Source organism: Annulohypoxylon maeteangense (assembly GCF_022496945.1).
Source record: "Annulohypoxylon maeteangense strain CBS 123835 unplaced genomic scaffold GGS22scaffold_17, whole genome shotgun sequence".
Classification (NCBI taxonomy): domain Eukaryota; kingdom Fungi; phylum Ascomycota; class Sordariomycetes; order Xylariales; family Hypoxylaceae; genus Annulohypoxylon; species Annulohypoxylon maeteangense.
In genome coordinates, this window is record NW_025953264.1 from 288063 (window position 1) to 304160 (window position 16098).

At 48.6% G+C, this 16098-nt stretch overlaps 5 protein-coding genes across 5 annotated transcripts; 3 read left to right on the top strand and 2 right to left on the bottom strand.

The window, feature by feature from the left end:
* Positions 1-810: 810 nt before the first annotated feature.
* Positions 811-2509, top strand: GGS22DRAFT_171124 (SGNH hydrolase). Its single transcript, XM_047962547.1, has one exon. It carries the CDS (start codon positions 1020-1022, stop codon positions 2289-2291), a length of 1272 nt encoding a protein of 423 aa, XP_047815759.1. The 5' UTR covers positions 811-1019; the 3' UTR covers positions 2292-2509.
* Positions 2510-6636: 4127 nt separating this feature from the next.
* GGS22DRAFT_171129 (forkhead box protein L2) lies at positions 6637-9843 on the top strand. The gene has a single exon (XM_047962548.1). It carries the CDS (start codon positions 6848-6850, stop codon positions 9107-9109), a length of 2262 nt encoding a protein of 753 aa, XP_047815760.1. The 5' UTR covers positions 6637-6847; the 3' UTR covers positions 9110-9843.
* Positions 9844-10333: 490 nt separating this feature from the next.
* Positions 10334-11388, bottom strand: GGS22DRAFT_191652 (DUF1649-domain-containing protein; the record flags this gene model as incomplete). The annotated part of the gene is made up of 3 exons (XM_047965153.1): positions 10334-10521; positions 10628-11017; positions 11313-11388. The coding sequence occupies 3 exons, from the start codon at positions 11386-11388 to the stop codon at positions 10334-10336; spliced, it is 654 nt and encodes a 217-aa protein (XP_047815761.1).
* Positions 11389-11727: 339 nt separating this feature from the next.
* On the top strand, positions 11728-14164 carry GGS22DRAFT_52391 (Peroxin-3). Its single transcript, XM_047967324.1, has 3 exons — positions 11728-12294; positions 12350-12720; positions 12792-14164. The coding sequence occupies exons 1-3, from the start codon at positions 12137-12139 to the stop codon at positions 13949-13951; spliced, it is 1689 nt and encodes a 562-aa protein (XP_047815762.1). The 5' UTR covers positions 11728-12136; the 3' UTR covers positions 13952-14164.
* GGS22DRAFT_52397 (snare-like protein) lies at positions 14163-15569 on the bottom strand. The gene is made up of 3 exons (XM_047967325.1): positions 15395-15569; positions 14907-15305; positions 14163-14667 (listed from the first exon to the last, which is right to left on the bottom strand). The coding sequence occupies exons 1-3, from the start codon at positions 15435-15437 to the stop codon at positions 14564-14566; spliced, it is 546 nt and encodes a 181-aa protein (XP_047815763.1). The 5' UTR covers positions 15438-15569; the 3' UTR covers positions 14163-14563.
* Between the last annotated feature and the right edge of the window lie 529 nt (positions 15570-16098).

Consider the following 16098-nt stretch of genomic DNA (forward strand, 5'->3'; position numbering starts at 1 on the left):
GATCTTATTATTCTATAAGTTTAAGATCAAGACATGGTAGTTCTCTCATTTATCCAACATCTCCGGTTTACCACGACTCTCAACTTATATAAAGATGGTTCAATTCCAATATCCTCATTTTCAATTGCGTTGGAAACTATTGAGCCTATTTACTTTACTGACTCTTCTATTAGCATAACTGGAAATGAAGAGTTGCTGGAATAACACAATTAGACTTGATGCAATTTTGAATGCTTATCTCACCATCGAACCTAAACTTAATCCTTAATCATAATTTCCTTCTTTAGTTTACTTGAGCTACCTACGTACCTAGGTAGGTAGAAACTTTTCTATCATGTTTATTCTACTACGATATTTCAATATAAAATCTGTAGGAAGTAAGCACTATGGTAGGTGCTTCACGTGGCTGAGGAACCCCCACAGCTCCCAACAAAACGTGGAAGGAATCAGGGACCTAGCGTTATGCATGTGTCCGAAGTATTGGCTTAAAACTTCCTATTGGCTCTGGCCTGGTGACATTGCCTAAATGCCCTTGTGACTTCTTCGTTTATCGTCAGCGCTATCTATGGATATCTTATCTACTTTTGCAGCTACAGTGAGGTTCCAGACCAGTGCGGACGCCCCATATTTACCTCTGTTATTGACATAACAGCAACTAGGATTTTATCTATTCTACCTCATTCAATTCTATTAGAATCTTAGCCAAAATAAGATATAAATAACTCTTCAGGGAATTAATCAATATTAATTACTCAACTCTTGAGTTTAAGACGTTGCTAAGTGATAAGAATAAGAGATATTTCTCTAGCTGTTATATCAGCAACATATGGAAATATGGGGCGTCCGCACTGGTCTGGCACCTCACTGTACGTACATAACTTGCTATGTACATATATGAATCTAGTTGCCTAGTTTTTATCTATGGCTACACTCACTTACTTTATTTCTACTTTTATGCTGGGAGTAGATATTACCTGAGTTATGTATTTTGATCTGTGTAGGTGTCCTTGAAGATCACCATGCGCCTGGGTGCTGCATTAACCTTCATTACCTTCTCCGAGCTTGCCTCTGGTCGCATTTATCAACGGCGTCGTCTGTTTGCTCCCGAGTCACAACATGTCATTGGAAATAGTCCCACAGCTGATTATCGACTATCTCAGCAACCAATATCATTAGTTTCATCCAGGATACCAGGGCCGCTGAAAGGCTTCATTGCTCTCGGCGACTCCTACAGTGCAGGAATCGGCACCGGTGTAGATGGCAAGGAGGATGATTGTCGACATGGACTAGGCTCTCATGCCCAGCTCATTGCTACTGACTTGCTTGCTAGTCATGGCGGACGGAATTCTTCGGCTTTTCAATTCCTATCATGCACGGGAGCTACAACCCAGGATATTATATCCGGTAGCGGTGATAGTCAGGTCGACACTTTCAATACCTCACTGCCGATAGATTTGGCACTATTATCTATCGGGGGTAACGACCTCGGTTTCTTCGATGTTATCAATGCGTGCGTTTTCCGCTTTTATAACTTCTATTCGGGCACGTGCGAGGCCGCGCTCGCAAACACCAAGGCCCAACTTGAGAGCGACGAGTTCGATCAACGCCTAGATATCATTATCATGGAGATACTCGACAAGGTCCGCTGGGAGAAGAAACCTGATTTCTTCATCACCATCACCGGTTACGCTCGATTTTTCAATGAGCTCACCGAGGAGTGCGACGATATGAGTTTTGGTATATGGTGGAATGGGCCAAAGCTGAAGAAGGATCTGAGGATAAACATGAACGCTATGGTCCTCACCGTCAACGCTAAAATCCGGAAGACGATTGATCTTGTGAACTCTCGATTCACCAAAGATAAGCTAGTATTTATTGATTACGACCAAGAATTCGATGGCCATCGGTTTTGTGAAGAGGGTGTGAAGGAACCGGACTACGACCGCAAAGACACATGGTTCTTCCTCATCGGTGGCCCTGACAATGCTAGGAATAACACCGAATCGAAACATAATTCCGACCTCGCAACTTTGCCCCCGAACTCAGCCTTGGTAAATCCGGCATCGTGTCTTGAGCCAGCCCAGAGATCCGGGGACTGGGGCGAGCTGGCCCTGTGCTATATGGCGATGGCGAAGCAAGAACCGAATCTACAATTTGCCCGGGGAGACTTCGTCGCGGAGAACTCCATGTGGTATGTCCCCACGTACTATGGGAAGACGTTCCATCCTAGGTCCCTTGGCCATGAGGTTATTAGGAACAAGATATATGAAGCATGGCGTGCGCGGGAATAACCATCGTCTGTTAAGTTGCGCGTAGCGTTCCAATACGTCTTACCGTGGGGGGGATCATTATGAACATTTAGGGAGAGTATCTACTTTAGCGATGCATTTTAGAGGTTTTGATAGGAGTTACATGATAGACGGCATACCAGTGGAGAATGGATATTCAGATTGTGTGTATTATGAGTTTATTAAGATCTAGTTAGGTATCTATTTACCTGGCATTAAGTACCAATGATTCGAGTCTGGGTACCTAGTATGTATGCAAGGGACGGTTGAGCCCCTATTGTGAAAAGGAGTTGCTGCTTCGTAGGCTTCTAGGACTGCCGTACTAAATTGGACAGGCTATTATTAAGCCGAGACTTGGGCAGCATAGAACAAGCTGCACTTAGACAATTAAATTAGTAGAATTGCTTTGCATCTCTATTAAATCCTGGAAGTACTCATTATCACAACACGCTACGCAATATTGATACTAAGCTTCTGACAACCGTCGAGGACTCTGTTCTAAAGCCGGAAATGCCGACTTGTTAGTCTCGAGCTGAAAAATCCCACCGCCCTGGGAACACATACACTATTGGCCGTTCAGCGCGGCCGTGTCGGTCCCGGCCTTGAATTTTTCGGATTCTTGGCTTAGATCGGCGAGAGGCTCACATATTACACTTCGACCGATGGATATTCACTGTTTGAAACTGCCCTTGAGTTCGCGACCGCGTTCATGACACATAAATGCTCACCAGCCGTATCGCCGATGCTCACACCGAACGTACTAGGTAGTCAGCCCCCACGGAAGATTTATCTGGCTTGTCAACAAGCCGTTGGCCTTCTCGTGTTCTATATGGAGGCGTAGGCGGCGGCGATGAAGAAACGTCCGGCCTTCATTTGTGGTCATTCACCACTGTCGGGCGTTATGAAGTTCTTTCGAAGGAATACTGAGGACTTCGCCGCCTGGGTCCGGCCTGTGGCTTGACCGCCACTTTCGCCTGATATAGATTGTAAGGGAATACTAGGCAGGCAGGCATAAATTAGCAAAGCAAAAGTCATCAGAAAGATTAGTAGAGGGTCCCGTCGGAGCACTTGGACCCTCTAATGGCTGGGGAATTGGTTATATATGGCATAACATAAGTGTTCACCGATAGGCTCGTGCCAATGCCTCAAATTATCACAGTTACTCCATCGCAGCGCGAATAGTAGCCTATCCCATAGCGCGTTCCGCTACGACGGACTAACCCAGGTATCTCGGACGAGGACCTGCAAGTGTTGGGTCTCGACCGAGCTGGGTTGATGGCGGCCACGGACCTGGCATTCCGTGTTTCATAATTTCTCGCATCTGCGGAGGCGTCGAGAAACATGTTATATTCACCCACGTCATAGGCGTTCGTTTCCTAGCTTTCGCTTAGTGAGTGGTGAGTTTTGCCTTTAGAAGCTTAGATGGGCATGAGCCGATAGTCTTTGCTTAGTTCATGATTAGGTGCTTTTTTCCAGCTTGATGTGAAGATAGTGGAAGGATTTGAGGCCGGCTAGCTTTACCTAATTGAGGATTAATGAGGTGCGTATAGAGCAAGGGTACGCGGTCGGAACATCATACAACGGGACACGCCAGCACGCGTATCGACGATAATATATCTTTTACTAAGATGGCGTGCTCATGTGGTATCGTTGGAGGAATGTAGTATTCGAGCCAGTCTAATACGATTTTTCACCCTGCTCACCCTGTTCACCTTAAGGCGATGACGGTAAATCTCGCTGTAAGGCCATGATGAGCCTTGTATCCCCGTGCACCAGGTCGGGATGATGATTGACTACGGATTCGGCCCCATATCGGGAGAGAATAGGACTTGCTGCGATAGGAAAAATTCTTCTTCAGTGGCTTGATCGTATCCCGGCTGACTTGGTGCCGCCCGGTTTAAGTGATGTTAATGCCGGACAAGCCAGTTTAATTAAAAGTGAGTCTTGATGAGTTGTACAACAATCCAAGAGCTTGGTACTGTACCCCTTCCGGCACACTTCCAACGCCGATAGAAAAATCTGCTAGACGATGATGGTGATTCGTAAGGTTTTCTTCCCTTTCTTGTTAGAAATGGATCGGACAGAGAGCTATCCCATAGATGGTCCTGTCTTAGAGACCGCCTCAAATAGAATACGATAAGTTTAATTACAAAGTTCCGTCAGATCAAGACAGGAAGTCCTAGCTCAGATAAGTTTAGGTGATCGTCGGAATCGAGAATGCAGTTTAATGGAGCTGATGGACCCAGCAGCCCCAGCAGCAAGGACGTGATGTCATCCACAATTCTTTTCTTGGTTTCTGTCACTTTTACCACTTTTACCACGCGGTAGTCCGTGCAAGTCAAGATGGTTCCGGCAGATGCAGAATTTCTGGAGTTCGCTGCAAGCTTAAATGGTTCCAGCCCAGGAACCTCGCAGGAGTCTTACGAAGAAAGCTGTGATAGGGTTGACTTTATTACCCCTTTTCGTATACAGTGGAATCAACCGAGATAATAGACAGAAATGCAGGTGTTTAATAGATGTTAATGCATGATTAACTAAAGAAGCTGCAAAAAGGCGGACTGCCGTAGTCTATTAAGACTAATGAAAGAAATGTATGCATATGATATTGGCATTTAATTGATTGGAATACCACATGCAGTTCGAGTTGTGAGATTCGAGATTCAATGTTTCCCAAAGGTCCCACAGTAAGGGGAACATTGAAAGATGGATGTACCTAGGTACTTTGGGGTATCGGAACAACCACTTACAGTATGTACTTCGTACCTCTCTACCAAGAAAGTCAATCTAACCGCGAATGGAGGGAAGTACCATTGAACTTTTGTGGCTTGCCAAGCTGAGGTGAAGTCAATTTATGCAAATTGATTGGCTTGACGCGCTGCTTTAGCATAACAAAAGTAAAACGCGGCGACGCGCTCTTGCCTTCCAATCAGACGAACTGTCTCAATTCCCGTACGGTTCCGTGGAGTCTGCAGCAGCGACGCACGACCCTCCCGGCCAATCAATTCCACTCCGTCTGGACAATTTTAAACACTCGTACCATGCAGCCATGTCTTTCTGCACTCATTGCACTTTTCTGCACGAGCCCAAAGACTTGAAGAATTTGGGAATCAATCCGGTGTAACGGACTTTATCTCGTTCACATTCTTAGACTCACCCATCTACCACTTAACTTTTTACTTCTTCATCTATTAACACTATTGGGGACAGTTATCATAGTTAGCTTCATTGACGGTTCATGATTCTCGTCAAATCACTTCCAACAAACGGGATCTTGGACATTACAAGCATTAAGCATTCGCAATTCATACTGCATAGCCCATATTCCATATCGTAATTGGATGCAGCTGGCAAGGTTCTGGCCTGATGGGAAGACCGCAGAGACCGCATATCTATCATATTTAACCAACCAGACAGGCAAATGCCATTCGGAAGACCCGTAAAACTAGGATTTCGCTACTACATTCCTTGCAAACAGCTTTAGTCTAACAGGACTAAGCTGCTAAGTTCTAACAGGACTAACGAGGATTGAACGAGGATTGCGAGTCTTAACAGCAGCAACTCTTTTTTTTCTGATCTTCCTTCTTTAAAACAATCCTTGCTGAGGAACTTGATCACGGCCTAGTCGTGTCAGCCCTCGAGGCCATTATCCAATCCTCTTCCGTATTTTCACTTACGCAGTACACTCAAGGCGGGTCTACCTAAGTGGATCTCTTGCTGAGTTGGCTTTCTTGATTCTACCAATCCTGGTCGTCCATTAACCCCATTCGGTCTTTTCTCTCTAACCCGAGCCCTGGCTCAATCTATTCTGCGTGCCGGCCCTGCAGCCTTCGCGCAGTTCTTGATACACGCTCTTTGACTCCTCCCTCTTTGGTCTCCTTGGTCTCTCTGGTCTGACTGACTAGACGACCTTATTGCTCGACCATTCGACCACTCAACCACTCGTCCACACGCTCTCTCTTACGCCTACCATAGGCAACATACATACCTACCTACCTAGGCATATTGGAACCACCATCAGGCCAAGGTTGAGACGCATTCGCTATCTCGATCCCCCACGGAATCCGCCCTTCGTTCTCCCCTTTCCCCTCTCTTCTTCTCGTCGCTCCCTTCCATTCACCCTCTTTTTTTCTCCACCACTACTACATACACACACGCATACGCATACACTTTACATGCTACTATTCAATATCATCAATTAATGACGATATTGACTCTACTGAGGTGTATATCGTTATTTGAACTTTACGACAATTAGTTCACTTTTGAGACCTTCTATGCTCTAGTAGTCTAGGTACACCAAGTGCCTGATTCCTGGCGCGCCACAAGTCAACCCTTGCTTCGTGGCTCCACAGCTAATTAAATTCACCCAAAGTCAGTACTAGATCGTTCCATTTACCATGTCTTCACATCGCTACACACATTACAAGGAGTAGGATGAACGGAGAACCTGATCTTCTAATCTACACATCAGTTACACGTCCATTGTACCTTCGTCTCAACTAATATCGAAAGCAAACAGCATAGCTTTACCGAGCGACGAGAACACTATTCTGGCCGAGATGGCCAAACCAACGCGTTATGCGGCGAACAACGAGCCGCTACACATCTTCCAGGATGATATCTTCAACAGCCAGCAAGCACCGTCCATCAGCCGAGCACCGATGCCCTCCGTTGGCAAGCAAACTTCTCCCCGCCGCGCACTGCAGAACTCGAATGTGAATGTGATGTTTAACCCCCCGAATGGTCACCAGAAGCAGCATTCTCCCTTCAAGACGGGGCGCGCCGCCGCCTCGGCTCTGGCACCGCTTGGATCGTCACATAGCGGTAAGCTAAATGCCGTGTCGATCTTACCACCGACATCACACAGCCAGTCAACCGATTCCATCCAGAAGAAGCAACCTATGATGTCTAGGTTTAAGACGGTCGTCCAGAAGCCGACGTTAGAATCGAGCGCAAGCTTTGGAAAAGAGAATGTTCAGCCGGCTCTATATCCTGCGCCACCTCCCTTCAACCTAAACTTGGAGAACTATTATCAGAACGCACCTAGCCGAAAGCGCACGCTACTCGAAGCAGCACCGATCCAGGATCACAGACCGCCGAAGAAATCCAAACTGGACGAGTCTGCTTTACCAGCTCACGACTCTTTCCCCCCTATCGTGGACAATGGCGCCAAACCTTTATACAGCTACGCCCAGTTGATTGGAATGGCTATCTTACGTGCACCTCAGAGGCGACTCACTCTCTCACAGATCTACAAGTGGATTTCTGACAACTTCTCTTTCTACGGCGCACAGGATGCGGGTTGGCAGAATAGTATCAGACATAACTTGTCTCTCAATAAGGCATTCATTAAACAGGAGCGGCCAAAGGACGATCCGGGTAAGGGGAACTATTGGGCGATAGAACCTGGCATGGAACACCAATTTATGAGAGAGAAGACGAGCAAGAAGTCAAATGCGAACATGGGAAGCACCCCTTTCATGTCTAGCCGTGCTGAACCTCAGCGCCTTGAGCCTACTAGTTACCCTGATTTGGCGTTGCCGTCTCTGCCTCCTGCACTTCCCGTCCAAGCGCACCCGATTGTTCACGATCTCTTGACCTCTCAAGCCCCGAACCAATCCGAGCCTCAAGTGTCGTCGGATGCCACTATTCCGCTCTCCGATAACGTCGGCCCAGAAGATCAAGCGGAGAGAAACCAGGATCAAGAACTACCCGTGGAGTGTAGCGCTTACTCTCCTTTACCAGCCGCAATGCATTCTTCTCCGCCGATCCCACGTCGCTTGGAGGCTCGTAGCAACACACCGCCTCCCATGAAGAGAGACCCTCCTTCTTCTGGTCCACATAAGCGTAGCCATAGGCGCAAGTATGCTTCGATGGATGCTTCTGTGGATGATAGCGGGTATATCTCGTCTTTAGACTCTTCGGTAATGCGCCCTAAGGGTAACCGATTACTTAGTTCGGGAACCGATCGTCCTCGAATCAAGCGAGGCCGCGCTGAGGAAGAGATTGCACGATTGCGTGCTTCCTCGTACGACAGCCCTACTAAGGGACGCCCTTACGACTTCATCCCGCCGTCCTCCTCGCCGTTGAGGCAGGCTAGCGGTCAGATGCTGCCGCCCTTGACTCCGGCCGTCAAGGTGAAGCCGCCTCCAAAGCCTCCTGCTTCTGTCTCACCGAACACCAATCTACGTATCCACCGAGACAAAGTTCGATCCATGCTCAACTCGCCTCTTCGTCGTGTTAGTAACATTCAAGGTGCTGAGGAGATAATCCCATGGAGCCCGGCATTCCAGATGGATGATTCGTTATTCAATTTCAATGATCCTATCACAGAACCGACCGACTTTGATATATTCCAAGATATATCTCTTGACCCGTTCTTCGCTGCTGCGGATAATGGTTCACCTCTCAAGCGCTCAGCCAGGAGAGTGCGCCTAGATCGTACCGCTTCCGCTAGTGCCCTTGGCGAGATCACGAATTCGACCTCTAAGAGATCAATTACGTCTGCACCTTTGCTGAGGGCTCCTGCTTCATCGCTAGCACTATCGTACGAAACTCCTAGCAAGGTGTTCGAAGGCATGTCTTCTCCCAGCAAGTATTTGCAGTCTCCTACGAAGAATGCTTCTGCGTCTCCTATTAAGAACGACTGGAACCTGGAAGAATTTTGCACTTCGCAATTCTTCGAAGATGACCTTGAAGACGGTGGTATAGATATTCTTCAGGGGTTCGAGAGAATTAGTGGTAGTCAACCCCCGAATGGAGCCGCGTCTACTAAGATCTCGAAGCCTGGCCTAGGCCGCAGCTTCACGACTTCATTTTAAACTTCCTGCAGTACTTATCCGGCGGTTACTATGGGAAGCATGCCCAATTTCACGATGATTACGAATAATGACTCGACTACACACCACCTACCTCTTCTAAGAGGCTGCTTTCGACTCGCTTCAGTCGAAGACATTGCCGATACCTTTGACGACTATAGACCTTACTGCCTACCTTCTCGCCCCACGGCCTTCTTGCCTACTGCTTACATTCATAATGATGACACGTGTCGAGTACATACCATTACTACTACAACGCCTACATGACGAGATCTGGATTTTCTCAATAATTTTCTTTTTTTCCTTGATTGGGTTTCATGCCGCGTTGATACATGCTGAACCAACTTGTCTTTTCCTATCACCACCCGTATTTGAGAATCTGATCGTTCAGGTTATGAGGAGGCATACGAGAAGGCGTTAAAATGCGATGTACTTGGAAACGGAAGCCGGCAAAGGGGGGAAACTCGGGAAATATGTATGAGGATCACGCACCTCGAGAGGAGTTTTGAGAGTTGAGTGGCACCATTCCTTTTGGTCCAGGACGGACATACCGCGTTTGGAGTGTGGGCTTCTTTTTTTTTTCTTTGCTTTTTACGGATGGATAGGCACTACCTCAGTCATGTAGGACAACCACACCCGGAGTTGGGACTGGTGGTTCTTGTGCTGCTTGGTTTTCCATACGTACGGTTATTAGTGCTCAATACTGCTGCCAGAACGATGGCCTTGTTATTTTTCAACTGCTATCTTGACTACCTACCTATCCGTGATATGATGATGTCCATTCTGGTATAATTACATTTGTATAAACATGTCCCATTCCACGACACAAGACTAGGTATTATATAAGTCCATATAGGAATATGCCATATCTACGATGGGGTATCATTTGAAGTTATCTCGGCGTAGTCAAACCAGCCTACTACCATGACAGAAATCCGCGAAGAAGCTAAATAAATCTATATCACAAGGGGGATTTCCTCAAGGCGCCCGGGTCCATTCCTCTTCAAAATAAACGATCGATGTTATAACGCCAACCCCGAAGATGATCTCTCTCTTTTTTGTGATTCCGCTTGCTGATACAATTATTAGGTATGCATTACAACTCTTCCTCGCACTGCTATATCCGCCTCCGCTCCTTGCTTCCGCCAGCTTGCTGGATGATAACTGTCGTTCTCTCATATTACTTGACAGTATAACAAACAGCTCAAGTTTATGCTCCGGCTTCTCCTAGTAGATGCCCATGCGGGTGGCCCAGCCGGCGTCTTTCTGGTTGACGTTGATCTGGTAGGGGAAGGGGTTGGCCTCGCTGGTGGTGATGGGCGGGATGTGGTCCTTGTGGGAGTTGACGCAGGTGACGATCTTCATGGCGGTCGTTAGGAGGGTTTGTTCCATAGCTTTGCGGACTTTAGCTCGTTCTGCGACGGGGTTTGTTAGAAGAATATCACGGTTTACGTCTTGTATGCATGCTTATGAAGAGAGTAGGGAGTAGGGAGGTAGAAGAATGGAGCTGGAGAGACAAACCGCTATCGGTGCGCGGCTCGGCCACGGTAACTTTGACGGTCCACGACTCCCAGCATATCTCCTCGTCGCCGCCGCCGTACGCGCGCATGTACCAGGTCTTCCGCCGCTTCTTCTCGAAGAACTGGACCGAGATGTGCCCGCGGCCGCCGCTGCCTCGGGTCTGCTGCTGCGGTTGCACCGGGTGGGACAGCGAGCGGGAGTGCGTGTGGACATGTGTCGTGTGCGTCGTGCGCTCGGCGTCGAGCTCGCGCTCCAGCTCGGCCGCCCGCTTCTCGATCATCGTGTCTAGCTCGGCATCGTCGACGAATGGTAGCGTGATATCGAGGACCTCGCGCGAGCGAGGCGTTAGGGACGGGAAGAATCGGTGGAAGAAGATCGTATGCAGGATTCCTAGGGAGGGAGAGGCCGGGCGGGTTAGCTTGGACTTAAGGTAGTACGTATAACAAACATATATATATGTATGTATACACGGATTTTAACTTGGAAGACTTGGAAGCATAAATGGAGATAGATAGGGGATTTGGGGGCTTATAAATGGGTAAAGGGGCGCGCGGGTGGGTATAGGGGATCCATCTTCCCACCGTCGTGGTCGACGATGGATGGACGGAGACGACAACGATGATGACGGACGCGGTGCATGTGATTGGATGCTTGGCTTCTGTCTAAAAAATGTATATATTTATACCTCGCACTACATCTCGTACGGACGCTGGATCGGCGAAGGCCTCGAGGATGAATTCTTGTGGTGTTTGTTGGTCCATGGCGTAGTACGGAGGCGGGCTTGTTCTGCTTTGCTTGTGAAAGTTTGGCAGCGGATATGGATGACCTTCCCGAGGTCTAGGGGCCACGATTGTTTGTATCATCAGCAGCCCGTTCTTCTTGTAATGGAGGGGTTCTTAGTCGGCAAAGGAGAAAGGCTGAGTCTGCTGAGGGGAAAACTGGATTTGCTGGATTTGGCCTGGAACGTGGGGTGATTGGAATGGCACGGGGGAGATCTGTCACGCTAAACTCCGCTAAATTCTTAGGTACAGGCTACTTCCCAACATCTCTAATCGAATGCGTCATGTCAGCCACAATCACTCCCGAGAATTCGCTGAGCATGTGGCTTTATATCCTATAAGGCTCTACAAGGCTCTGCAACGCACCTACCTACAATAGTAAAGATCTAAGCTGGTGCTAACCTGGAAGCTGCTAGGTGAATACGGTCAAGCGCTAACTCTTTAGTTCCGCAGGGGATTAGGCGCCTATCTTATCAATTGATTTAGTTAGGTACCTACCGCTGTACGACCAAGTTAAGGGACGACTCGCGCGCTTGGACCGAGGCACACGTCAGTTTATTGAACATTTAATTCTAATTTTGGCGGTTGCAGGTGTCTTCTTAGCTTCTAGGGGCGAGCCTTCCAATGCTGAATCATAAGTCGTTGGCCGAAATATCCATCCGAAACCTTCAATAGGATCGAATCTTCTTCAAGAGCATTTTAGTTCTTGAAGCTTCTTCCCTTCTCAACCATGATATCAGCCTCCCGAAGATGGTTACGCCGTAATAGAACGCCAATTGCTATCGGTGTCGGCGTCATTGGCGCTGGTTATTTAGCGACTCAATATGTTCTTAGCAAGATCAACGACGCGCGCGAGCGCATGAGTAGCGATCGCATCGCGAAGGAAAAGTAAGACTATATGTGTGTCCGAATACCAATTCAATCGGATCTAACGATTTCGTAGCCTTCGTCGACGGTTCGAACAAAATCAGGAGGACTGTACCTTCACGGTCTTGGCACTGCTACCGACCGCGACTTCTAATATCCTCGAGACCATGAATACCGAGAGGATCACATTAGAGATCCAGCAGATGAAGAGCAAGGGCTTACGAAACAGCGGGGAGTCATCGGCTACACCGCCTAGCATTGCTGATACGACGATGACCGAAGAAGAAGGGAAGAGCACAGTGAGTTTAGAGAGCGGCGTACATGCGAGTCAACTATCATTGCCGCCCATGTCTACTGCAGGGGATGGCTCTCAAAATGGCAGCCAAGCTTCCCAGAAGCCTAGCAGAAAGACCAAGAGACAGTTGTGGGATGATTTAACAATAAGTTGTGAGTTAAGCCTCGAGGAACACAAGGAGAAGGCTGTGGTTTCCTGAGCTACCTAATTGACAATTCTCTAGCAATAACACGCGCTTTTACTCTTATCTACACACTAGCTCTTCTCAGTCTGCTCACTCGAATCCAACTAAATCTCCTCGGACGACGAAGCTACCTATCAAGCGTGGTGTCACTAGCAACTGGGACAGCCCAATCAACAATAAGCTTAGAGAACAACGACGATGATAACCCGGAACACGCCTACGGTAGTGACTTTGAGACGAACCGGAAGTACCTGACTTTCAGCTGGTGGCTATTACATCGTGGCTGGGTCGAAATCATGGAGAACGTTGAAGGTGCCGTCCGCGAAGTCTTCGGACACCTAAGCCCTCGTGACCTTCTGAGCTTCAATACCTTCTCCATCCTCACCCTCGAGGTCCGCAAGAAGATGGAAGGCAGGTCAGAAGAGGAAAACAAGGGAGCACGACCAGGCGCCAAGTGGCTACCATTCCTGCTGCCACCAACCAAGATGGAAGACTTCGTTCTTAAGGAATCAGGTGTCCTAGGAGACCACGCGCCATCGACTGCCCAGCCGGGTGCTTCCTCATCTGCTCCTCCTGAGACATCTCTCCGTCGCCTCCTGGACGAGACATCCGACCTTATCGAATCACCTGCTTTCACGCACGTTCTAACGCTTCTCCTCGACGCCGGTTTCTCTACGCTCCTGCACAAGAAACTTCTCCCAGGCGCCTTCGACACGCCAGGCGGAGCTTTCACTACTCCTCCTTCGTCGGATATGGGGGCGCTAGCAGGTCAACAGGCAGCGCAATCAGCGGCATCGTCGAAGATTGTCCTACTACCTAAGGTCCTGTCGGTGCTAACGAGACAGGCACACGTCATCGGCAACGGTATGCCTAACGAGTACCTACAGGATATGGAGCAGGTGCGTGACCTTGAGGCCTTCGCGGCCGTCGTTTACTCAAGCAACTGGGAGAACGAGATCCACCCAGATGACGGTGCCTTCGCTGAGGCAGTTGCCAAGCGAGCGGCTACGGACGAGAAGGAAGCAGCCGGCGGTAGCGGGAGTAAGTTGTTAGGATTAGGACCTGAGGGGAGCGGTATGGGAAGATTCTCGCAAGGCTCGACGGCGGGTGAGGAGAGTATGGTTTTAATCGATCCTTCGCAGTCACAGTTGCAGAGCTCGTTCGAGAGCGCGTGGGGTAAGGCTACGGATGCAAGGTAGAGTAATGTGGGGAGGATTGGTTAATAATGGTTTAGCATGGACAATATACATCACGTCTAATATAGCAAAAATGGTCTTTACGTTGGCGAGCGGCGTATTTCATAATATAGGTAGTCTACGTTAAAAAGGACGGGTACGACATTACAAAATTCGAGGATACCTACATCATCAATACCTACATCATCATAGCGTCGGTTGCGTAGCCGCTAGCACCAGCTTGCTTCATAGAACATTTATGTAACAGTAGTATCTCGGACCTCAATTCTTGCTTAGTTATCATTTGGCTAGGGTTGACTCCGTTGGGGGAGTCGAATATGATATCATCTCTACTTAACCTAGATCCTTCTAAGTTTAACGTACCCTTTTCCTCTTATGGGAGGCTGTCCTTTGACTTGGACTAACCACTCATGATGTCTATGCATGGCAGAGCGGCAGATTGAGGCGTCTAGCTGCCCCGTCTCTTTTCTCTTTCCTTCATGGTGCTTAACGTAGAAATCGAATACGCACCATCTCCATAGCCAACTGTAAATGCTTAAGGCCCCGCGCCCACCAGGTACCCTCTTTGAACGCCCAAGGTAGACTTCGCCCTGAAATACTGCATCGTGGAACTCATCACATCAGCCCTCTTACAAATTTATCCAAGCCCATCTCGAACATCTCGTTCCGAACGCCTTCGCCGCCCTTGTGCTCAACCGGTGAGAGCGGATTCTTGACAACTAGATGTAAAAACATTAGCACGGTTGTTTCCTGGGTGTATATAAACTGTATTTTTCAACTTCTTCTTTCACAGCCTCAAGATTATCTAATCGCTCGTTCCGCACAAGGCTTATAACCTAGGCACACTTCCTTAAGCACTCCCATCCTCTTCTCTTATCTCCCCCTACCCCATGCCCAAACCAGCCCAACGCACAAACCAAACATGCAAATACGAGGGAAGCATATAACAAAAACTCACCGTATTCAACCCAGAGGTTAATATAAATCTGATGCAAAACATTACGCATACTCAGAGCACCAGGCTCAGTGAGCATAGCGAAGCGGAGGTTGGTCGGGGTCTCGTAGTAGTGGAGCTTGTAGTGGGCGGTGCGGAAGGCGATGAAGGCGTCGTCGTCGCCGCCGAGCTTGCGCACCATGTTGCGCAGCGAGAAGACGGTGCCGAAGATCAGCTTCGCGTCGTCGTCTTGTCTACGCTTCGACGCGGCCGACAGCGCGCTCGGGATCACGGCCGGCGTCGCGTGCGATGGGTGCGACGGCTGTTGCGATTGCGGACGTGAGGACGGCGGCGAGGTTAGGCTTGGGGGCGCCGGGGGAGGCGGCGCGCGGATGTGCCATTGTTTGGAGTATATGCACTCCGCTGCGAGGCGTTAGCTGGATGTAGAGTTGTGGATGGAGAACTGTCGGTCTAGTTGTGTAGCTATCGTAGGTAAGGGAGGTCAGGCTTACTATGGCGGTCGAAGATGTAGAATGAGTAGACCTGTATAGGCATGGCTTCGGTAGCTACTGGGTATGTAAGCTACTACGTACTATAGCGGGCTCGCGGCTGAAATCACATGCTCCGCAGTTGGGCGAGTCGGTACTGCGGTATGTTCGTTGAAATTGCTAAAAATAATGGGAAAGCTTTCCGGGTTGGAATTGGAACGACGACCGGCAAGTCGGCACATGCTGCTATGTACGTACTTCAATCACTATTTTGCGGGCCGGTCCAGGGGGGGTCTAGATGCAGACTTTACGCATAGGATGTACTTGAGGTACTTAGGCGAACTTTAAGTCGCACCTACATACAGTAGCGTGGGATTCGTTATTATGTATCTCTTGTATGCAGTTACATGTATCCATACATCCATACTTATCAACATATGCCTACTAGACCCATGGGACATGAGATTTTCATAATTTCCTCGACAGATTATTCGTACAAGTGCTTATTTTTACCTCAGCTACTCAAGGGTTCAGGGTTGACATACATACGGTGTACATTGTTAATGTTATCCGTACCGGGAATCTGCCCTACCAATTCGTTATCTAGGGGTCCGCCTGCCCGCCTTGTGAGAACTCTCGAACCCCTCCAGCGGGGATTCTAGCTGCAGGAGCAGGGATGGTCGAGGTGAGTTTGGGGGCCGTGATTCGCCCAATAGCGCAATTAGCTT

What these genes read in the sequence shown, in the direction of transcription:
- GGS22DRAFT_171124 (XM_047962547.1), top strand. Translation starts at nt 1,020, where the DNA reads ATGCGCCTGGGTGCTGCATTAACCTTCATTACCTTCTCCGAGCTTGCC.
- GGS22DRAFT_171129 (XM_047962548.1), top strand. Translation starts at nt 6,848, where the DNA reads ATGGCCAAACCAACGCGTTATGCGGCGAACAACGAGCCGCTACACATC.
- GGS22DRAFT_52391 (XM_047967324.1), top strand. Translation starts at nt 12,137, where the DNA reads ATGATATCAGCCTCCCGAAGATGGTTACGCCGTAATAGAACGCCAATT. An exon ending in GATCGCATCGCGAAGGAAAA is followed by an intron (nt 12,295 to 12,349) that starts GTAAGACTATAT and finishes ACGATTTCGTAG; the next exon opens with CCTTCGTCGACGGTTCGAAC. An exon ending in GGATGATTTAACAATAAGTT is followed by an intron (nt 12,721 to 12,791) that starts GTGAGTTAAGCC and finishes ACAATTCTCTAG; the next exon opens with CAATAACACGCGCTTTTACT.
- GGS22DRAFT_52397 (XM_047967325.1), bottom strand. Translation starts at nt 15,437, where the DNA reads ATGCCTATACAGGTCTACTCATTCTACATCTTCGACCGCCATA. An exon ending in CTACATCTTCGACCGCCATA is followed by an intron (nt 15,306 to 15,394) that starts GTAAGCCTGACC and finishes AACGCCTCGCAG; the next exon opens with CGGAGTGCATATACTCCAAA. An exon ending in TAACCTCTGGGTTGAATACG is followed by an intron (nt 14,668 to 14,906) that starts GTGAGTTTTTGT and finishes TTTTACATCTAG; the next exon opens with TTGTCAAGAATCCGCTCTCA.